Source organism: Gallus gallus, chromosome Z (assembly GCF_016699485.2).
Source record: "Gallus gallus isolate bGalGal1 chromosome Z, bGalGal1.mat.broiler.GRCg7b, whole genome shotgun sequence".
Lineage (NCBI taxonomy): Eukaryota > Metazoa > Chordata > Aves > Galliformes > Phasianidae > Gallus > Gallus gallus.
Genome location: NC_052572.1, coordinates 71,343,601 through 71,367,628, shown reverse-complemented (window position 1 = coordinate 71,367,628; position 24,028 = coordinate 71,343,601). Strand labels below are relative to the sequence as shown.

Genomic DNA, 24,028 nt, shown 5'->3' with positions numbered 1-24,028 from the left:
TGTGATTTACCATATATGGGGTCTTCTGATCCTTTGTGAGTCAACTTCAGCTCATAAAGCACAAGAAATGCTAAGCGGTTGTCATGCTTAGATAATAAATGTAGTGTGATTTTTATTGGTTTTCATTTTGTTTTAAATAATGAAGCCATCTTGCTTCAGGCAGTACTATGCTCTTGGGAAACATGGCCAAGCGTAGACCCATGTCAATTCCTTACTGACCACGGAGCATACTTACTTATTACAGCTCGTGTATTCATTCTGCCTTCTGCTGGATTTCTGTTCACTAGAGAGCTGCTCCAGGAAAGGCTTGCCATTCTCTGTCTTTAAGAACAAGGCTTTTAATGCACAACGTTCAGCTGGAAGATCTGGATCTAATATTTCATGGCCTCTTGTCCTGATGGGGGATTTCAACCACCCAGATACCTGCTGGGATAGTAGCGTGGCAGGTGGCAGGCAATCCAGCAGATTCCTGGAGTCTGTTGAGGACAACTTCCTGGTCCAGGTAATAGATGGACCAACCCGAGGTGAAGCTTTAGTGGACCTGGTGCTCACTCATGAAGAGGAAAGCATTAGAGACATTAAGATTGGAGGCAGCCCGGGCTGTAGTGACCATGCCTTGGTGGAGTTTGTGATCTTGAAGAATGCAGGCCTGGCTAAAAGCAGAGCTAAGACCCTGTGCTTTAGGAGAGCGAACTTCTGGCTGCTCAAGGAACTGCTGAGTGGGGTCCCATGGGATACTGTCCTTAAGGGACTGGGTACAGAACAGAGCTGGCAGCTCTTTAAGGACACCCTTCTGAGACCACAGCGGCTCTCCATCCCCCAGCAGAAGTAGTAGTTGAGCAGGTGAGGCAGGCGACTGTTGTGGCTGTGCAAGGACCTGCAGCTTAAACTGAGAGAAAAGGGGGACATGTATAGAAGGTTGAAGCAGGGTTGTGTGTTCTGGGAGGAATACAGGGCTGTTGTCCGTGTGTGCAGAGATAGGATTAGGAAAGCCAAGGCACAGATGGAGCTGCACTTGGCAAGGGATGTGAAAGACAACAAGAAGGGGTTCTACAGGTACATAGGCAGGAGGAGACGGGCCAAGGAGAGTGTTCCTCCTCTGATGAAAGGCAATGGGGAGCTGGCTTCCTAGACACAGAAAAAGCTGAGGTACTCAATGAGTGCTTCGCCTCAATCTTCATGAGTGGTCAGGCTTCCCATGTCTGCCAGGACCACGAGCCTCTAGGTGAGCGTGTGGGGAGTAGTTTCTGTCCCACTGTAATGGTGGAACAGGTCTGAGCCCTTCTCATGACATTGAATGTGTATAAGTCCGTGGGGCTGGATGATATCCATCCCAGGGTTCTGAAAGAGATGGCTGATGTGGTTGCTGAGCCGCTCTCCATTATATGTGGAAAATCATGGCTGTCTAGTGAAGTCCCTGGTGACTGGAAAAAGGGAAACATTACTCCCATTTTTAAGAAAGGGAGAAAGGAGGATCTGGGGAACGACGGGCCAGTGAGCCTCACCTCTGTGCCTGGGAAGATCATGGAGCATATCTTCCTGGAAGCTATGTTAAGGTACATACGGGATAAAGAGGTGATCTGAGACAGCCAGCATGGCTTCACCAAGGGCAGATCGTGCCTGACCAATCTGGTGGCCTTCTATAATGGAGTGACGGCTTTGGTGGACGGGGGAAGGGCGGTGGATGTCATCTACCTGGACTTCTGGTCCCTCACCACGTCCTTCTCTCCAAATTGGAGAAGTGTGGATTTGATGGATGGACTGTTCAGTGGATTAGGAATTGGCTGGCTGGATGCAGCCAAAGGGTTGTGACCAATGGGTCTGTGTCAGAGTGGAGGCCGGTCACAAGTGATGTCCCTCAGGGGTCAATCTTGGGACCAGTGCTCTTCAACATCTTCATCAATGACACAGGCAATGGCATCGAGTGCACCCTCAGCAAGTTTGCAGATGACACCAAGCTGAGCGGTGCAGTCGATACATTGGAAGGAAGGGAAGCCATCCAGAGGGACCTGGACAGGGTGGAGAAGGGCCCATGACAACCTGATGAGGTTCAAAAAGGCCAAGTGCAGGGTGCTGCATTTGGGTTGGGGCAATCCCTGGTATTTATACAAACTGGGGGAAGAGCTCCTTGAGAGCAGCCCTGCAGAGAAGGACTTGGGGGTCCCAGTAGATGAGAAGCTAGACAGGAGCCAGCAGTGTGCACTTGCAGCCTGGCATTCAAGGCCAGGCTGGATATGTCTCTGGGCAGCCTGGTCTGGTGGTTGGCGACCCTGCACATAGCAGGGGAGTTGAAACTCAATCATTGTGGTCCTTTTCAACCCAGGCCATTCTATGATTCTATGATTTTAATTGTTCCTGCTTTGAAGGGAAGGAATGTGCAGTTTTGCCTTCCATGTAGCAGTTGTATGTTTTGCCTCTTTGACCATTAAGATCTGTATTTGTATCTGACTTGGTTCTTGTTTGCAGCTCACATTCATCCGTCTCTGGCAATAGCTTCTCACCCCTACCCCTGGATGATGTATAAGTATAGAAAAACTTTTATTTTCCTCCCTCCCAGCAGAAGCTGTCTCTGCTCCACTCCCGTGCTCTTGCCTACCTGCGCCTGATGCTATGGTGCTCGCTCTTGGTTCTGTATCTTCCCTTCTCTAAGATGCCCTATCTGACCCAGCTGTGAAGGTGTCCCATGCTCATGAGCTAATTTCTGCATCCTCTCTATACTGTTTTATTTGGTTTGTTTTTCCCCTCACATACATTTCTTGAAACGTCAGGGATGGAGCTGTCAGAGTAAAACAACTTTAAACAGAGATATGAAGCTGCTTTGACCACCTCAGTAACGACCAAAGACCTGAAAGCTCAAGTTGTTAGTTAAAAATTTTTTTTTTCTTTTCTTTTTTTAATGTATATATGTATGTATATTTAATTTGACTGAGAAAAACTAGAAGAACTATGACATCTACATCCTGTTGTCTTCACATCAGCCATTATCACGTGCCTTCCAGAAGAGATGTTTTAGCCCAAGTCAGATTACAAAGATGCATGAACTATAATTGAAGAATAAGGGAAGAAAGGCTGAAAGTAGTTTCTGGCTGTACGAATGAGACAGCAACCTCAGTCTGCTTTCTTTATCTTTAACCTCTGTAACAAAGGCCATATCTGCTGCTCAAAGCAGGAATTTGGAAGCTTATGCTATAGTTTACCTTTCCTGGCAGAAAGCGTTTCTAGGGTCCTTCTTACAGTGACAAAGCCACTCACATCTTCCCATTGCCATGGCTGACTCCTCTTCCTCTTCTTTTTCAGTGAGGAAGAGAAGACTTGCGGAGTTGAACGGGCCTATTTTTCCCAAGTGCAGAACTGGAGTGTAGCTCCCAGCCACGGAGGTCATTCCCAGCGGGTCTGTGTTACTGTGACAACCTAAAGGCGAGAAAGTGCCTTGACAAGAGTTATTTGTGGTGCCTCGGTTCTGTTTCATGCACTAACAGTTTAAAGTAACTAGTGGCTGTAGTTGAAGATTTTTACCCAGTAGCACTGTTGATGTTTTCTGTAGAGCTGGAAACTATTCAAGCCAGTAACCTGCCAATGTTGTGCAACCTCAGCTGAGCGTACATCCCGGAGTAAAAGTAACTACGTGAACCTGGGACCTCATTTTTCTATAAACTTTCTGCACAGTGTTTCATAGAGGTAGGATGTGGTATGCCTGAGTGAGAGATACAACCGTTCCACACAAATTACAGAAGTATTAGAAAAATACTTTATTTTTTTTTTTTCCCCCAAAACGATCTCAAGTAACTACAGAGGAGCAACTATTTTAACAAGCACTTCTACTATTCAGAAACATGGCTAAATGAGAGAATTGCAAAGTGTACTTTCTTTTTTACCAACACTTGCTGAGTCACTTAGATAGATGTGCTGCTTTTCAAGCGAATCCCCATGTTTCTCAGAAAAGATTGATCCTCACCCATAGCCGTGCAGTTAAAGTGAACTTAAGGCCACCAGTTGTGAAATAAGAGTCTCAAAAACTGAGCGCTGGAGAACGGGTTAGCATCATTCTACCCTGTGTGTGTCTGAATAAAAACATCACTTTTAGGGTTCTGGTGCCAATCCCGAGTTTGGCCTGAAACAGCCAAACTGATCCATAAATGAGAGTCCTCTCTCCTAATCCCCGCAGTTTGATGACAGTAAAAGTGCATGTCCAGATTCTCACTGGAAACAAGTCAAATCCCCTTTCTTCGCTGCTTTGTCAAGATGAGCCTGTCCATTAAATTTTGTTATGCTGTGGATTGTTTTGCTTAATGCCACCCCTGACAGATGCGTAGGCATAAATGCAAGGCTAAACACCGTGTCCTCAGAAAGCTGATAACAGACATAAACATCCTGACTCTAAACACAGACTGCGCACAGCCTGAAAACTCTTTGTCGTTCCCAGAGGAGTAATTCCCCCTGGGGATACGTACCTCCCAGACACACAGTGTAGTGGACCCAGGACAACCCCATCCAACATCCCTGCTAAGATCCCGACTGACAGGAAGACTCGGCAGGCAAAAGCACTGCCATACAAAAGCCTTATTCGTGGCCTGCCGACAACATATCTTAGCAAGAGTTCTCACTGACAAAAATCAATCTGCACGCAAAGTAGTTCCGCAGCCTCTTACACACACTCCAGCAAAAAGCCCCACAGATTTCTACAAAGCTTGTGCACAAATACCATGCACTTTGGCTCTGGCCAACAGAGTAGAGAAACACTGTACTCCCATCAATGTGGGAAACATATTTGTTGCTCTCCAAAGCTTAATAAATGTGCCAGCAATGCCAAATAAAATGTGTTCCTATAGCTTCTTCCTCCCTCCCCCCAGGCCTGCAAGTTCCATTTCATAAAGTGAGAATAATGCATAAGAAAATGGCTTGAAGATATTAAACAATAAAAAAGAAACTGGCAGGAAACCCTCTTTCTACCATATGTGCTGCAAAAACTTCAACTAATTCATCATACCAGAGTCACAGTTTCAGCTGAGCCATCTACTCAGATCATAGAATCATGGCATGCCTTAGGTTGGAAGGGACCTCAAGGATCATCAAGCTCCAACCCCCCTGCTGCATGCAGAGCCACCAACCTCCATATCTAATACTAGATATGCCCCATCCAACCTGGCCTTGAAGACCTCCAGGGATGGAGCATCCACAGCCTCTCTGGGGCCTAGTATGATGAACACAAAAGGGGGCAGGTGCTCCTCAGAAGATAAGAGCCAAAACCGGCCTAAGCTGCGTGACAGAATCACGTGCTTCAGGAAATCAGCAGTGAGAGAAGAGGAACCTCAAATTCAGCATCCTATTGACACTCAACCTACTGTAAGTGAAATTCTGCTTGCCCAGGCACTTGCTGATGAACGTTGCATGAACTTATCAGAAAAAGAAGTTATGGATCACTTTGAGAAAATGATAGAAGACATGAATCTAAATGAAGACTGTAGCTCCTTTAAGAGACACATTTGTCCACAAAATGTGAGATGGCTGACAGGTACATTTCTGCATCTGCCAAATCTGGTGGACTGAAAAACAGTAAACATGAATGCACGCTGTCCTCAACAAGAGTACATTCATGAATTGCAAGCTGGAATCGCTGAGGAAAAGCTTCTTAACTGTCCTGAGTCTTTGAGAGTGTCTTTAACCAGCTACCCAGCTAGCTAGGTTAACAGTTTTGGACACAAAGGCCTTGGACTTCTGTTGGATGCCTTGGAAAGACTTCTGGACAACAAACAGCAAGAAAATATCAATTAGAAGAATCAACACGGACTTACACAGTGCCTCAAAGCATTTATGAACAACAAATATGGATTGCAAAGGATTTTAGGAGATGAAAGTAGTCTCTTACTGTTATCAGGAGCAATTGATCCAAAGCAACCACATGATGACAGCAACAGTGAAAATACTTTCTGCTATATGCTCAGATCTGCATGGAATGGGCTCAGCAGCCCCAGTGGCCTCAAAAGAGCATAAACATGCCTTACCCTGGGAAATCCTGATGGTTCTCAGTGACCCAGACATGCAATGATATGCAGGGAGCACTGTCATGGATGTGACAGCAGCATTCAGTCTTCAGCAACAAAAGCCCTTTAAGAAACATCTTTTCCTGTTTTGCTGGAGTAGCATCCACATTAACCACGTAGTCCAAACACAGTTAGGCTGATGGGACCAGCCCTGGTAACTCAGCTGGCCTTCCTCACAGAACTGCTTTGCTACACACGCATGTCAGAGAATGTAAGTGAGCTAACCACTGTGAAGGAGAGATGTGACTGTGCTGAGAAGCACCAGGCTTTGTGGTGAAAGGCATCAAGTAATGCAGCAGTAGAGTTACAAAACAGTGATATTTAGGAGCAAGTGCATCACTGCTTCATCTCAGCAGCTCTCCAGCAAAAAGGGAAGAAAGCCACTGGGTGACTGCAGCCAATCCTGCCTCACTCACCTACCCTGGAGCTGACATGCTTTCTCTAAGGCATTACCACCAGCACACAGCAATTCATGTTTTTGCACAGCAAGTCCTTACCTGTATTAATCTCAGAAAAGCAATGCAGAAAACAGGATAAAAAGGCTGTTTGTGGGACTAAGCATGCATCTTACCCTTCCCCTCGCCTCTCTGCAGCAGAGGGAACCTCTGTCTGTACATTTCAAACCCTTCTCCACTATTGCCTTAGTGCAGCAAGGACCAGAACAGGCCCTGTGACTCTGAGGTAGGTAGGATCTCCAGCTGCCAGCTCTCAGGAAAGTTGTACCTGGTAGCCAGGTCTGCTACGTGGCAGACAGTTAACTGGGTTTCAGCATTTACCGTTACAAAATTAAGCACCAGCAACACACAAATGAAGTGTATTTGTGCAGTACCTTAGAAAGTATGATTGGAAGCACTAAAAGTTATTTATCATTATACCATTTTCAGAGGATTACATATTAGTCTTCCTTGCTTCATTCTGTACTGAGAAGTGGCACAGAACCAACCTTCCAAATGGATTACACTGTTCCAGGTTTGCTGATAGACTACAGATTATAAAATGTCCTTTTTAAGTTAATACCTGACAAGAAGAAATAGTATTCTATGCAAGCTGAGCACTTTCACCAGTGCTCTGGATCAGTCCTGCAAGTTGAACTTGCGTATTTTTCCACAAATATTCCAATCTTCACCAGAAGTAAACTGGCCAGCAAAGCTTTGGGGTAAGATACTGGGGGACCACAGGTCCTGCTTCAGCTTCTGCTGAAGACTTCCACTGGCACTGACGAGCGTAGCCAAGGTGACAAGAAAATAGCTTTTTTATGAGAAAAGATGCTGACCACCTGAGGAAATGGGTGGGCGAATCTGAACAACATCAGTGTTTATTATTTGATAGGCCTCTCAGATGAGACTCAATTATTTTCTTTGATGAGATAGATGATCTTGCTCCTGTCCAGTCCAATAAGCAAGATCAAATTCATAGTTCAGTTTTATTAACATGTCTGGCACTTACATATGGCTGATACAGCAGAAGGGAGATTGCAGTAAACAGAAGCACCGACAGGCTAGATTCCAGAGCTCCTACTTTATGACGACCTGGACAATTTCATCCAGAGTTGTATTCTTGCCAGATAAAGAGGCTAGGAGGAAATTTTCAAGATTCACATCCACAGATGGGCATTCTTCTTGATGAGCTACCTGAAGAATGTGTTGGATCCCGTGGTGCTGATATGTCTGCGTGCTGAATCCACCCTGTGTGCCCTCACTGACACTCTCCTCAGAGAGAGTATTAAAGTCATGCATTAAAATAGAAGATCTTCTTAGGGCTACGTAGAAGACTGTTCCAGCATCACAAGGGCGGTGGCTTCACCTGCACAAGTACCATTACCCATTATTAAGCCTTTTTTCAGAAACACACCAGACAGAATTCTACAAGCCTTGCAGAGGTTATTTCCACACACAGACCTTTCGTAAATGGACCAAAAGCAAGAAAGCATAGATCAGGCATGTCCAACCTGTGACATGGAGAGCTAGTAATTAGCCCCTCAGATTTGTCTCAGACGAATTTGGGACAGGCACCTCAAAGAATTTGAAGTACATCCACACCAATGCTGACAGCATGACAAATAAACAGGATGAAAGCCACAGAACAATTAGAAAACCATGGCCTAATAGCTATCACAGAAACGTGGTGAGACAAATCACCCAAGTGCAACGCTGAAATTGAGGGCTACACGCTTTTTAGAAGAGATAAGCAGGGAAGGAGGGGTGAGAGAGTTGCCCTCTATCTTAAGAAATGGATAGATAGCAAAGAGCTGCCTCTGAAAAACAACCATGAACAGGTTGAGAGCTTGTGGGGTAAAATTTCACACCAGACCAATAAAGGGCATCTGGTGGTTGGTGTCTTCTACAGGCTCCTGATCAAGGGGAGCCTCTTGATGAGGCCTTCTCACTTCATTGACAAGAAGCATTGTGTTCACAGAATCTCATCCTGTTGGGGGATCTCAACTGCCTGGATGTCTGCTGGGAAAACAAGGCAGCAGGTTGTAAGCAATCCAGAAGACTCTTAGAGTGCACTCAGCATAACTTCCTGGTCCAGACAGTAGACAGACTAACAGTGGGTGAAGCATTTCTGTACCTGGTCCTCACTGATGCAGAAGAGCTCATTAAAGAGGCTAAAACTGGAGGCACCGTGGGCCGTAGGGATCACAGAACAGCTTGGGTTGGAAGGGACCTCAAAGATTATCTAATTCCAACCCAGCAGAGGAAACCAACTGTTTCCTGGGCTGCATCAAAAGAGAGGTGGCCAGCAGGGTAAGGGAGGTTACTGTTCCCCTCCACCCTCATGAGTCACCGTCAAAAAGAAAGACAAGGAAAAACTGAAGGGCCTTCAACCCAAAAGCCGTTCTGTTTCCGTGGTACCAAAACTTAATCTGTATTTGCAAAGCACATATGCCCCCAACATCTTGAATTGTTTAACGTGGGTAACAAATCTTACTGCTTTTTCAGACATTTACAGACACATCACCATCACTTCCGTTGCCATAACTAGTACTATGTCAGTCTCTGTCCTCCCCTCTCTTAGTGTCTCAGTAGCAACATGCTTCAAGCTGTCATTTCTTTCTAGTGCAAGCAGAGTTGAATCCTGGATATTTCATATACTCACAAGCTGAGGGAAAAAACAGCAGACAAAAGCATCAAAATGAGAATCACTTCTGCTGGCCACCCCACAGGTCATAAGCAAGTACAGCCAGGCACAGTACCTATGTGCAACCCATGTCCTCGGCCTTTGCTGCAGTTGTGACAGGGGTCCTTGCTCTGCCTTCAAGCTTTTACACTGGATTAAAATCTGTGACTTCATGTAACTACCCCTTGCTTCTCGCTACTAGAAAGCAAGAGGTAGGTGCAGATGGTATGTATGTGGAAAATACCTTCATTTCTAATCTGGTGATTTAGCCAAATATTCATAAATCTGCAGTCTTCATAACGCTTGCACTATTACAGCAAATACATAATTAATGGAGAGGACAGAAAGACCCACCTTCATAGAAGAACAGTAGATTTTTTTTGTTGTCCCATCAGTTTCTTTCAAACTGTGAGCAGCTGTGTCCCATCACACAATCTCTGCTGCAAAATCCCCATGGTAGAGGTCTGGCTACAAGACTAGGCAGGGAGAGGAGTCCAGTAGCACTAGTAATAGATCGTACACTCCGGTATATATGTTCAAGTAATGCACATTATTTTTCAGGATTTTAAAGTGGGTTATAAACAAGACTTTCCAAGCCAACAGACTTTTGTGATTTCTTTGTAATCCAGTTGAGTAACAGATAAGAGATTTGGTTTTAGAAGCCCTTCAAATTAGCATGAGTGTCAGATCAGCTAATGAAACAGCTTAATCTTGTCCTGTGCCCTGTGTCCCTTGTGAGATATGCTCAATGGGTACCCTTGGCCGTCTCTGTGTACATTCACATTCCTCCTTTAGTGCCTGTCCTGGAGCTCCTGAGGTCACCTGAAGCTCTTTCTCTTGACACACAGGACAGCAAGCTGTAAGACCTTTCTTACGACAACTCAGACATGTCAGGACAAGCTGCCGGCAGTGCTGGCTGGAACAAAGTTTATACTGGTCCCACCGTGTCCCACAGTATCTGCATGCTGGAAGGAGGGAGAAAAAAACCAACCAAACACGTTAAGACCCACACTGCTCCATCTGACCCTCATGCAGAAAGTTTTCTATGGCATCAGGAGGCTGAAATCTCATTTAAATGGCTATCCTGTTGTCTTCCTGCTTTATTTTCTAAAAACATACTTCATTTTCAAGCTTCTGATTTTAATGTAAAAAAAAAAAAAGTCACCTTAGAACAAGGAAAAAGCTATTGCTTCCTCTAGTTCAGATTGGACATGATCAGACTTGTGACTGCAGTACTGCTTCTTAAAGGAAAGCTAAAGCCAGGTTTCTTCTGTTACTTGGCAATTGAGTACCTGGCAACTGAGAAGACAGCAATGGGTATTTCATTTGAAATAGCTGAAGAGCGACTACAGCCAGAAGACTAGATGAAATTCTCAGTAACTTCAAGTAGAAATCACTGGAATTCTGCAGGCTACAGAAGGCTTCATCCAAGCATGAAAATAACTAAGTGCCACCACTTTCCCAGCACCCGTCAGTCTATGCTGATGTTCTCTAAGATCACTGGAATAGAGACCACCTGACAGCAGAACTCTAATGTTTCCATCACTTGGCCAACTGCAGTCTGATCATGTGGGAAACAAGCAGGTAACAACACTTTTGTTTGACATCTCCCTAGTTCTACTTAACAGCAGCTGTGCAGGAGATGCTTCATTTTACTGCCCAGATAAAAAAAAAACATTTAGTATCCCTTTTGCTCTTATTTCTGTTTTATGTGTCAAAACCATAGAGTTGATTACCATAAGGAAAAGTGACCATACTGACAGATCAAAGAGAATGAAGATGAAATATACAGACCAGTCCGGCTCCCCGTGTTCTACGCATCTCAGTGGAACCCACTGCAATAACTTCTCAGCCTTCTGTACTTCTGTTATCTAGTCTTACCTGAGATGACATCTTCATTGGAACAAATGGCATAACGATCATCAAATACGAACAACTTTCCCCTGTAGAATCCATCTGGAAATTCCTCCAAGTACTTATGAATTCCACCTTTTAGCTGATAGACCTCTTTGCACACTGCCTGTTCAAAGCACAATAGCAGAAATGCTGAAGGAGACAGTAGCAGTGGGCCTGTGCCACAGCTACAGAAACAAATTTGAAGACATTAGGGTTTCATTGAAAGTAAGCAGTTTCTCAGTTACTCTCAGATAGCACCACGTGCGCCCACAAATCTAGTCAGTGCCACAGGGCAGGTCTCACAATGCTGGCTTGTTGACATAATTCAAAATGTACGGCTCATGGTACACTCAAAAAAAAAAAAAAAGAAAAGAAAAAGGAAGACTGGAAACCACCTTGGCTGAGGGAGCTTTGCTGCCTCACAGGCCAAACACTTGAACCTCTGTAAACACTGTTCATTTTGGTTTTACGTAGTGAGCAGTTAACAGGAGAACCTTTCAATGTTCACAGTGGTGCAGCAGAGAAAGAATCAAGGTTTACATGTCTGGACAACATGCCTGTGTTCTGTTCTCTTGCTCCATACAGGATTGGGATCCAGGATAACAGTGGGATGGAAGGCACAGATAGAACAGTGCAGTTCCAACTCAACTGCACTGGAAAATCACTGACAAGCTGACTTGCACCAGAATGAAACACTCAAGATGTGCTGCAACAAGCACAAGCGTAACCTAGATAGAGCTTGCAGAAACACTATAGAATGCTCTTATACTCTCCTAAAACACCATTAAAATGGTCAAGACGCTTACAAGTAAATACCTTTTCTCAAGAAATAGACTACTATTTTCACTCCTGCAACTGTAAGCCCATGCACATCATGCTGTGATGCAATACACCACCTGTGCCCTGGAAAGGCACCATGAAGCAGATGTGAGACAAACATTTCCCCACACTGAACAGTTATACACGTAAGCATTTACCAGTAAAATAAATGACAGGCCACCCTTGAAGCAGTCTCATCTGCTCAACACTATCACACTCAGAATGGTATCTCACCTTGCTCCGCAGGTAAGCAGAGCCTCTTTCACAGCGAATGCCTCCTGTGCAGTACATCAGGACACGCTTGTTTTTAAACAGCTTCAGATTTTCATCAACATAGCTGGGAAAATAGCTGAACTTCCTGATATCTGGAGCCAGACAGCCTTGGAAGTGTCCCTACAGCAGGAACAGATAGGTATGTGTATAGATAAAAGCGCTCTTACATTGTAAGGTCTATGTCTCAGACTAGAGAAAATAACTAATTTTGGGACCAGATCAACCAGGTTACTGCACACACCCCACACTACACCTACTTCAGGCTACTCTTCAACTGCGTTTATGCATCAAAACAAAAAAATTTGTATATGTTTCTTCTCATTCAAACATAGATGAGGAATCTAATCAGAACATAACTGTCAGAGAGAGGATGAACTACTTGTGTAACAGCGCAGCGGAGCTGGTAAATGGAAAACAAAAGGCAGGACAACACCATTTGTGACATACGGGATGAGGCAAGAATGATGGAAAATATCCTCACAAATGATACTAATTTTAGTTTAAACTGTCTGACATTCTGTACTCATGTTCTACAAACCACTGTGTCTTTTCCACACTCCGAGATGCTTAAGCACCCTGCCAGGAAATCTCCGTTCTAGGAGTTCCACTGCCTGTATCTAATAATCACTGCTAAGCTGAGCTTGTTACATATTCCAGCCAGTGTGACCAGTCTTCCCCAGTAAAGTCACAATCCCCAAACGTGGACTGCTTCCCTGCAGCACCTGTAACACACTCCAAGAAGCAAGCAAACACTTACTATTTTACTTTCATAGAAGTTTCTACAATCCAGCAAGATGGTATCACTTTGTCCTTGACTGGACTGAGACAGATAATGTTCTACTTCTCTGTGAAATTCCTGAGGGGTTAAATGGATTCCTTCAGAGTAAAGAGGAAGAAAAGAAAAAAAACACAGTTCTGAAAATCAGAACTACAATACAATATTATATACAATCTCACTGATTCAGATTCTCCTCAGATTTCCAACCAAAAGCTAAAGTGGAAAATTTTCTGTGATAGTTTAAAGAGTTATCATCTCAATTCATCCAGACAAGCTTATCCATGTTCAGCTTCCAATTGCAATTCTTTCCACAGAAACCAGTTATTTCTGTACTATGTGACAGAAAAAGCAGCAGATAGTTACCTGTCTGTATGGTCTTTGTTACATCCCCCTAGCAACTCTTACAACTCTAAAAAAATAAGAAAATACACTTCCTCTCACTTGGCTCATCTTTCATTGCATTTAGATGTGCCGAAGCTTACAGAGAAGCAACATTTTACCTGAAATTCACATCTGTTGATCAAAATGGAAAATTACTGTAAGCACAACCTGGATTTACAGTTCCTCTGCTTTGAGGTTTTTCAGGACTTAGAACTCCCAACTTACTGGAAAACAAAAAGCCTCATTCACTAAAATCCCTTAACATACCAAAAAGATAACCCTACAAGCTAATCACCAAGGTGATGGGAACCATCTCCACAAAATACTGTTAGATACAAGTATAAAAAACAAATTGAAAAAAAAGGAAAGTACAAACATGGTGGTAGAACGTGAAAAGTCTCCTACCCATCCCGTAAACTGCCTAGAAATGGGAAAAAAAATCATCTGCCAAAACTGCAGAAGAACACTGGGGAGAGGGAAAGTCACAAATAGATGCTGCAGAAATTTGCCACCGAGAAAAACTAGTCTTGGTCTGCTAATTGGTATTTGTATTGCTACTGCTCACTGTTCAAGTGCATAGTAACACAAGTACAATTTAGGACTGATTAGAGGAGCTTTATCAAGTGAGAGAAAGTTTGGGCAGCAGCTCCCCCTCTGCTCCCCCGTTCTCTGTGATGTGAGTGCAGAAACTCAAACAATATACCATTTCAGAAAAAAAAGTATGGGCTGAGGAAAAACAATCACTCCAATGCTAACAAAGCCAGGAATCCACACCTAGGAGGGATGGACTCCAAACAAATAATTATTGATAAGGGCTCCCAAGAAGGGGCTCCCTCAAGTAGCTTGTTAACTGCCACAATTGTAAGTAATCAAATGGTGAATAAGATAGAGATGGCTCTTGATATAGCCCATAGGTGTGAAATATCCAGTATTATTTAAGCTCAGAAATGGGGCAATGCAACCATCACAGACTGTTAGCTTCTGGTTCAAGGGAATGTTCTTTTTCTTGAGTGACTTCTTAGACAGACCTCTTAATCTTAAATATAAATAATTTTATCAACACATTACTATCTACATAAGTGTCCTGAGAGGAGACACATAGCCAGTTACTTCTTACCAGTCTTAATCCATACTAAACATTTATAGGAAGCAGAAAACAAATGTTGTTTGTTTCAGGAACTGTTACAGATCTGATTCAGAACCTGGTTCTGCTGTGCTGTGACAGACCAGAGTGTGGCTGTTAACTTCAACACAAAGAAAGGCAGATCAACAGTACCAAATGCAGAAAGATGTATATAGTGAAGAGTGAGCTCCAGCAGCATTCTAGCACTTTCTAGGAAAAAAAAAAAGTTAAATGCAGGTCTCTGCATCCACAGCAAGAGAATCCACTGGATCCAAAGAACTACGAGGTAATGACAATAATAAGAGCACTGGAGCTCTTTACACCTATCAATTCTAAGCAGTCACAAGCACCTCCCACATACTCTGAATAAATGTACTCATGGATTGGGCGTCCTTCCTATGTCATACTACACCTAATCTCACTCTACACTGACTTTAGCAGGTGTTCAGTGACACTCCCTGATGAAAGAACAAGGTTCTTACCTCTCCCAAAACAAGGTAATTGCTTGATGTTCTTTGAACTGTTAGAGTTTGCTACAAAAAAAGGCAGTTAATTCTAGACTTTTTTGAAGCAGACAAACACTTAGGAAACCAAAACCGGGGCCAGCAAATTCCCTATGCCAAAAATTTTTACTATTAGTAAGAGATCAATTTCTGTATTTATTTCTTCTGCATCCTGGCCTCTGTACAAAAGGAAGTGTTTCTTTGTGAAGATACTTTATTCTCATTTACCTCTCACTTGGGTGAGATCCTCTTATTTTTCACAAAATCAGCTTACCAGTTTCTTTATAAGAGACCTCTTTTGGATCAATGCCCAGTGGTACAATTTCTTTGAACACTCCAACTCGAAGATCCGGGAAACAGTGAGCTCCTCCTGCACTACTCTAGGAAATAAAACGCAGGAATAATCCAATACAGTTCCCAGGTGTGAACATCAAAAATATCCACCTACTTTAATGTGTACATTGCACTAGAACTTGAAAATGACTCAGTGGCTGAGAAAAAAACCTGCCAAAATCCAGAGGGCTCGGGATCAGTTCGCTCCCACAACCAACAAATGAGTGTCTTTGTCCCAGTGACCACCCAGCGAGTGTGTCAGACCCCATCTGGCAGGAGTCAGCAAGCAGCTATAAGGCTGAGAAAACTGTTCTTTCTTAATTAGAAACAACATTGCTAGCATCTATGATGAGAAGGTCAAGGCCACTGCCCAGCTTACTGACCCTGACAGACACAGTAAATTAAATAATCTCTTCTCACGACAGATCATTTTGATGCATTTGGGCCTGCAGATCTCTTCACATCCTCTCACCCCCACAGCAAGCATGGACACACCTCCTGTTACATATGCAAATAGAACTGCAGTGGTTCAGTCTTGAAAAAGACATGTGGAAGGTATGCCAGGTGCAAATCTTTAACGATACAGCCTGTTCCCCCTGCCAAACTCAATCCACGGAGGTCACAGCAAACCCTTTCTGGTAGTCAACGCTCTGCAGAGGACAGGATCTAAATGTAGGAACAAGCCTCAAATATGGTTTAGAAACTATTAAACTTATAAACACACTAATGAAAGTGCAGTGCAGCACTTTGCCAGCTTTCACAGAAATCAGTTTGCAGCAACTACAGTGGCCACTGGGTTTTTTCATAGCCGCAGGCCCAATGCTCACTCATTTGTTCCCATCTTCTTGGCCCAGGAACTTGAAATACTCACTCACTTGGGTATTTGGCATGCAGAGTAACCAGGGTACAGAAAAGACCACCATGGACTAATGCAAGAGTGCTGGTGCCTGGAGAGGTCATGCAAGACTACAGATTTATCTAAGGTAAAATTCCATCTGTATTTTGTTTTTGCAACTGCACAGTAGCAGGTCAGGTTTACCCCTGCATCTCATACAAACTCTATACACAAAGCGCTAAGACTGAATCAGCGCTGCAGTTCTATGTGGGATTTGAGAGTCACAAGTTTCACTAACACTTTTCAATTCAGTTATTTGTGGAGAATAAAAAAGTACTCCCTGCAAGTAAAACTGCGTGTGGAAAAGAAAATGGTGGTAAAAACAAAAGCAGCTTTTCTTCCCCTCAGAAAAACTACATGCAGTGAAGGGTTAGCAAAAGCCCACCAGAAAGCCATTTGGTGCACACAGCTGCCACCATCATCTGAAGACAGCAATCAGCATATATGTACAGGCTTAAGTAGAGTTATGCACTAAGTGCAGTAAGGAGGAAACCCTTGACTCTGCCTGTATATACATATATATGTTTGTTTTTTTTTCCTACAAAACATCCAATTCATGGAATTGACACTGCACCTGTAAGGACAGCAAAGCCTGCACAACACCTAAACTAGCAGATAAGGACCATGAGAATACTTTGCATTGATTGTGATGCCCAGGCTTTGACAGTCAAATGAGAGTAAATGTTTGCTGAAGAACAGCAGATTAGAAGCATATGCCCTCTTTCACCTGCACGCAGCCCACAAGACTTTGCAACTGATGCCACCACTGCTTACAGTAACTGCTACTGCTGCTTGCACCAGCAGATTTCTAAACAAAGTTTAGAAGCACCTATCTTAGGTTAGCACAGAGTGAGCACAGAAGTATTGAGAGAAAAGTCTTGTGAACAAGGTGTCCTTGTGTACAAGTTGTGAAGATGCTTGCACATTCCTCTCTGCTTGATGTCTGTACTTATTTTGTAAACTCTCACCAAATACAGGTTAAGTTACAAAGGTTGATCAACAACTTGAACTTATGAACTCTGGACTTACTGCGCAGGCTTAATAGTTTAATAAATACTAAATTATCTGACCTGAGCAACATTAAGTTGGAGTTAATTACACATGTGATGCATGACACAAAGGGGGGTTTGCATATCAGGGGAAACACATCTTTGGCAGACTGGGAAGTCTATAACCTCCAAGTACTTCAGCCAGTGAGGAAAGGAAGAGGGACCAAACAGTCAGGAGACAGGGATATAAAGGAGGCTGTGGACACTTTGAGACCCTAACGGGAAATGCCTCTAGTACATTCTCTCTTTATTTGAATAAAAAAAGCTAAAGACTCTCCTCTGTTTATTTTTGGGGGAATAAAGATAATTGAGCAAGCCTATTTGAGCAGAATTTTTTCCATCAAGTATACTATTAAGAACCAGTGTGCTCATTTCTTAAAAATGAAATGTCCCGCATTAACAATGCCTATCCAGGAAATAGTTTTTCATACCTTGAAATCATCTCGACACAAAATGTCTTTGAAGAGAGGCTGTGCAAGCATCACTTCAATGTAGAGATTGGTAGCTACTTTGCTTCCACCAACTGTTCCATTAATTCCTTCTGAAGCAATTCGTACCTAGAAGGCAAGAGAAGAAGAAAATGCCTACATCTTAGTACCAGCAGAAACAGATTGTGGTGAAAATGAGCAAAAAATGATTCAGTGACAAAAGGCAGACACAAAAGTAGGTTTGGAAAAGAGACTAATGAGGCAGGGAAGAAGACAAAGATGATTACAGTGAAGCAGAAAAAAAAAACCATAGTAAAACAAAAACTGGAATTAAAAAAAAGCAGTAACTGCTTTTAAGCAGTTTGAAAAGACTGACAGAGAGGTAAGTTTGAGCAATAAACAGAGAAATGATAACTGGTTAACTGGTAGGGTTGCCCCAGGCAACCCAACAGGCTCCCAGGCAACTCTACAGGCTTGGGGAGGAGTGAGTGGAAAGCTGCCTGATGGAAAGGGACCTTGCTGTACTGTTGGACAGTTGGCTGAATATCAGCCAGCAGTGTGCCCAGGTGGCCAAGAAGGCCAATGGCATCCTGGTTTGTATCAGGAATGGTGTAGTAAGCAGAACTAGGCAAGTGATCCTCCCCCTGTACTCAGCATTGGTGAGGCCTCACCTCGAGTACTGTGTTCAGTTTTGGGCACCTCAGTACAGAAAGGACATGGAGGTGCTGGAGCAGGTCCAAAGAAGGGCAACAGGGCTTGTGAAGGGCTTGGAGAATAGGGCCTACGAGGAGCGACTGCAGGGACTGGGGCTGTTTAGTCTGGAGAAAAGGAGGCTGAGGGAAGACCTTATTGCTCTCTGCCAATACCTAAAAGGTGACTGCAGAAAGAGTGGGGTTGGTCTCTTCCCACTGGTGACAGGTGACAGGATGAGGGGAAACAGCCTCAAGTTGTGCCAGGGTATGTTTAGGTTGGATATCAGGAACCCTTCTTTACAGCAAGGGTTGTTAAGCACTGCAATGGGCTCCCCAGGGAGGTGGCTGAGTCACCATCCCTGGATGTGTTTAAAAACCATTTGGATGTGGTGCTCAGGGACATGATTTAGCAGAGGGTTGTTAGAGTTAGGGTAGGATGGTTAAGTCGTGGTTGGACTCGATGGTCTTTAAGGTCTTTTCCAACCTGAGCAGTTCTATGATTCTATGATCAACAAGCAAATACTGCAGTCAGCATTCAAATTCCTACTAAAATTCTGCTTCAGGAAGAGCAGTGGGATTGTGCTCAATGACTCAGATAGCTGAAAGGAAAATGTGAAAATGTGTAATACAGCATGCAATACTAAATGTCAGCATGAGTCATTTTTACCTACACTGACACAAATGAAAACTTCTGAGGTGGAGTAAAAAAATAAATAAATAAAATACAAGAATACAAGAGAGATTCAAAAAAAAGCATTCGAAAAGGCAACTGCTGAACCAATTTGGAAAGTGAAAAAAAAAAGGCACCTTCCTCCTTCTCTACCCAACCACCAGACAAGATACTGAGCCAAAGAAAAGAAGTTAGTGCATCAGAACATTTGACCCCTAGACACTGCAGATGTAGAATAAGGAAGATGCCTTCTTTTCTTTCCTTCTGAGTAAGGAAGGATGCACCTGTAGAATGTAGGGCACTGAATCCATTCTGCCTTAAACACCACCAGCTCTGAGAAAAACATTAGACAGGATGCAAATCTGTTAGCTCAGTTAGAATACCCTGTTCCCTGACATAAAAAAAAAAAAAAAAAAAAAAAGTAGGAAGAACAAAAAGAAAAGTAGGATCTTCGGGAAGAAGATAAAAAAAACAATGCTTTGATGTTACAGTCTATCCTGCACCACAGCATACAGAGACTGTTCACGCAGTAATTTCTACGTAGCTAAGGCACAAAGAACTGATGTGAACATTCAGAATTCTTTTTTTTTAAAGCCATACCAGGAAGTAAAGGACTAAAAACAGGAAAACAAACAAATAACACAGGAGACATTACAGGGAAAAAAAGAAAAGAAGTAAAAATAATATCTAAAGAAGAGCAAGTGGGGTAGATATTCACTGCATATGTCCAAACCAATCAGGAAGAGATATCCGCCAGCAGCAATAATGCACTTGAACCTAACATGGCTTACCTTAGGGTGCAGAGGCTGGTCTCCTACTATTGGCATAGAAAGAAAAACTATTCAGGAAGACAACTCAAATACCAAAGTAGTGTCCTGCTCTGAGTTGTCCCCTTGAAAAAAGTCTTCCTCCCTTAGAAACACCAGCTTTTGAGCCCAGAATTGGCCTCTGCCCATAACTTCCAGTAGCCAGCTAGATGAGCCAAGTGGCCTGCTCTCCACGAAATGAAACTGAAGCCAAGAAAACCAACAAAGTAACTTGACACACCAATGAGTTACATCAAGCAGGTATTCCCTTTATTACAGCACTGAGTGCATGGGGAATCACTCCAGCAACATGTACAATGAGAGAAGCAGAGACTCCATATTTAAGGGTATAGGGTATACACCTTCATTACATTCCAAGGACATGAGTAGAAATCCGCCCCTACTCAGCTCCTGTGAGGCCCCATCTGGAATGCTGCATCTAGGCCTGGGGCCTCCACCACAAGAAAGACATGGAGCTCTTGGAGTGGGTCCAGAGGAGGCCATATTGATCAGAGGGCTGGAGCACCTCTCCTATGAGGAAAGGTTGAGGGAACTGGGCTTGTTTAGCTTGGAGAAGAGAAGGCTCAAAGGCTCCAGGGAGACCTCATTGCGGCCCTTCAATACTTGAAGGGAACATATAAACAGGAAGGAGAACGACTGTTTACGAGGGTGAATAGTGATAGGACAAGGGGGAATGGTTTTAAACTGAGTCAGGGGAGGTTTAGGTTGGATGTTAGGAAGAAGGTTTTCAGACAGAGGGTGGTGACACACTGGAACAGCTTGCCCAAGGAAGTTGTGGATGCCCCATCCCTGGAAGCATTCAAGGCCAGGCTGGATGTGGCTCTGGGCAGCCTGGTCTGGTGGTTGGTGACCCTGCACATGGCAGGGTCTTTTCAGCCCAGGCCATTCTATGATTCTATGAAATTCCAAGAAATAATTAACACCTCTGGTGGCTGTGGGATGAAGCCAAATAGTCATTCTCACTGTAGATTTCTAACCTTTTAAGGGGGGGGTAGACCAAACAGGTTCTGACTGATGTTACATTGAGCTAAGGCATCTGTTTTGCAATCTTACCTTCAACAACAGGATATCTCTATTCTACTTTCTCATCTTCACTTGACAACAAGTTTCACGACCTCCACATTTTGTACTTGAGTTTACACTTATGCAAGTCTCCTGTCCTTCAGCTTGTATCCACTCAAGTTATGCAAAAGGCTGTTCTCACAATATAGAAAAGCTGTTCTCATGATTCAAACGAACAAAGATACCATGCAAGAACAAGCACTGCTATGCTGTGGTGTGACCTAAGCTATCACATTGCTCTCTTCTCATTCTTGACAATTCTGAATTACAACTTGGTGCCATGACCCTAACCACTGCACTCAGTAATGACACACCTAGCAGACCCCAATCTGTGTGTGCTCCATGTCCAGCTTGGCCTTCAGGGCACACTGCACTGCACTTGATACCTCATCACAGGGTAAACAGAGCATCATTAATCATGGAGCCTACAGTATGCCACTCACTCACATGTTCATAGCTTAATGGCTTATCAAGAAATTCTCACATAAACATTCTTTTGGTTTAACAGTATGAACGATGAACAGGCTTCAAAAAATAAAAGTGCATGAATGATCAAAATGAGGTAACCCTTCACACATGGGGACTGCAACAACATACTGCACATGCACTGCAGTCTTTCTCAGCACCACACAATTCATGTTTCCCAGCATCCTAAGGGATGTAAGATTATCTGCAGCTTCTTTTTTGCTTTAGCTCTAACAAACTGTGTTCTAAATGATACTCTACGGAGCAAAGGTGCCTTTCTTAATGAAACTATAACAGACTAGCACCTGGTGGTACAAAACGCTTGCTGCCTCACAAGCCACATCATTCTGGAGTAAACAAAGAGCATGCTTTTCTGCAAGGAATATGACCATTGCCTAAAACCTTACCTTTCCAGTGAGATGCAGATGCTGGCACAGAGCCTTTTGCCAAGCACAGAGTTTCTCTGGATCCTTCACCTCACAGTAGCAGTAATACAGAAGTACCTCTCCCACCTTGCTGCCCAGAACATAGCAAAGATGAACAAATAGGAAAAGAATGTTAGAGTTGGAAGCACAAAAATACATTAGCATTAACCCTTTCAAAAGCAGATGATTTCCTCCTGATGGATGCGATGGGGAAAAAAACCACAAAATTTTGGAGAGGTTAGCACTGCTGAGTCTAACTCATTTCCAAGAGAAAGGATATGAACTAAGGCTGGTTCCAAAATTACTTCTTTCATGAACTAAGGCACAGGTCCCCCACCTTCTGAGCAAAGAGGAGCTGTCTTGGGCCACATATACGTAGGTCACTCCAAAATTAATGCCTCCTATACACTCCCAAGGAAACTACAACCCATGCAAAGAGCACAATAACACTATTAGAACAAGTTCTCAGCTACAAAACATTGTTTTTCAGCATTGTCACTGCCATTAGCTACACTTTTCACCAGTGATGAACAAGAGTCTGCATGCCAAGCTTGTAGAAATCTGCACCAGTCGAGGCGATCCACTGCTGCTGTTGCCACTGCTGAAACGCACCACCCAGTGCCTCACTGTGCTCACATCCACTGCTGGGTCTCCATAAATGTTCAGTAAGAGTAGATGAATGTCAGTGGGTGCCATTTTTTCTGTATGAAGTAATTAAATCCCACACCAGTATTTCATACACACTGCTGTGGCAGATGCCAATCTATCAGACTGCCCCTCTGCTGCCATCTGTCACACAACAACAACATGGAACAGAACACTGACAGGAAGATTCAACCCCTACTGCCATACCACCAATGTCCACCTCTGACATTATGAGCAAACATAGGAGGCATTAATTTTGGAGCAGCCCTCATAAAATACAAAAAACAGTTTATGGATTTAAGTAACAAACTTTACTCTGACATAAAACTAGTGGGACACTTGAGCTTGCTTTTGTGAAACTGGCACATCAAACTTGCTCAATGGCAGTGGCTGCAATTCTTGGTGAGTTCTCAAAGCGTTCATCAGAGATTTATGATGGAATTTTACTCTTCCTGTGTTTCCTCCTTGAAAACAGCTGATCACAACTGTGCAAACTGCCAAAAGCGATGACAGGATTAAAGTGTGACTGTGAAAAGAAGGGATATTTTTCTGTGCTAAGAGAGGGGCTTGCAAATGTCTGGTAAAGAGATATTAGATTTTTGAGTTGAACATCTCATTGCAACTCTATGCATTCTATTTGAAAACTTGCAGGTGACGTACTGATGTTGACTAACAAGGGAGTCACAAATATACCAAACAAAACCGAACCTATTCTCAGATTCCTGTAACAAAATGGAAAGCAAGAGTGCATATGCATACACAGAGCAAACTGTGCTGTACTCCTGCTTCCTACTGCTGCTCTTCCTCACAAACCCCAGATGTCAAACAGCACAGAGCTGCTTTAGCAAGGTGCATAGCTCTGACAGCCTGTTTCTCCAGAGCTTCCATTAAAAAAAGGAAATGTAGTATCATTTTGGCATCAGGAACTTGCCTCTCTTCCGCGTAGGATTCAAGGGAGTTCAAATAAACCAAGTGACTCCCGGAGAGAGTCTACAACTCCCGATTCAACGAAGCACCTAAAGAGGGCCCCTGAGTGCCTCGAGGACTGCCAGCGAACTCTCTGCAGGCTGAGCATCACTCCCACAGAAACGCGGTACCGGCAGGTGCCCGGCCACGCCGGCCTTACCTGGTCAGCTCCTCACTGCGGAGGCCGCTGGTGTCGGGGAGCGCCTCGCAGAGCTCTCCACAGGACTGTCCTCCCGCCCGCTCAGCTGATACCACCCTGCCGGCAGGCTCGAGCCCGGTCGCCTGCTGCTCGACGTCCCCGCCGTGCTGCGTACCGACGTGCCGGTGGATGCCACGGCGCTCGCGGAACGTCTGCCGGCAGCACCTCCACCACACGGCCGCCCCGCCGCTCGGGTAGGCGGCCGGTACCTCTTTCGCCTTGACGAACAGGGAGAACGCCTGCAAGGCAGCCGGCCGTTACCACAGGTGGCGGCAGCGGCGGCGCGGCGCCCCGTGCCCGCCCCCTACATACCTTCCTGCGGGCGGAGGCGCGCTGCTTCCTAGCGGCGGCCGCCTGAGGCCCGGCACTGCCCCGAGGAACAGCCCCTGCCCCGGGCTGCGCCTCGCCGGGCGCCATCTCCCGCTGCTGGCCCCACCC

General features: G+C 44.2%; 2 protein-coding genes and 1 non-coding gene across 4 annotated transcripts in view; 1 reads left to right on the top strand and 2 right to left on the bottom strand.

Moving 5' to 3' along the window:
• The window catches only part of TMOD1 (tropomodulin 1), a 19,327-nt gene extending 15,601 nt beyond the window's left edge, over positions 1-3,726 (top strand). Inside the window, 1 exon segment of the mRNA NM_205027.3 lies at positions 3,298-3,726. Within this exon segment, the coding sequence (NP_990358.3) occupies positions 3,298-3,362 (65 nt within the window). The 3' untranslated portion in view covers positions 3,363-3,726.
• On the bottom strand, positions 3,726-24,028 carry TSTD2 (thiosulfate sulfurtransferase like domain containing 2). 2 transcript variants are annotated; one of them, XR_005842804.2, is made up of 10 exons: positions 23,903-24,028; positions 23,552-23,829; positions 21,763-21,871; positions 17,643-17,768; positions 15,209-15,314; positions 12,907-13,025; positions 12,111-12,269; positions 11,043-11,181; positions 9,516-10,126; positions 3,726-7,844 (listed from the first exon to the last, which is right to left on the bottom strand). XR_005842804.2 is itself a non-coding variant. In XM_424952.7 (9 exons), the coding sequence occupies exons 1-9, from the start codon at positions 24,005-24,007 to the stop codon at positions 9,867-9,869; spliced, it is 1,401 nt and encodes a 466-aa protein (XP_424952.1). In that variant the 5' UTR covers positions 24,008-24,028; the 3' UTR covers positions 3,726-9,866. The 2 variants fall into 2 exon arrangements, 1 of the variants encoding a protein (XP_424952.1); XM_424952.7 differs by having other exon boundaries at positions 3,726-10,126.
• MIR7438 (microRNA 7438) lies at positions 19,838-19,902 on the bottom strand. Its single transcript, NR_105606.2, has one exon. It is a non-coding gene; the product is annotated as a microRNA 7438 (primary transcript).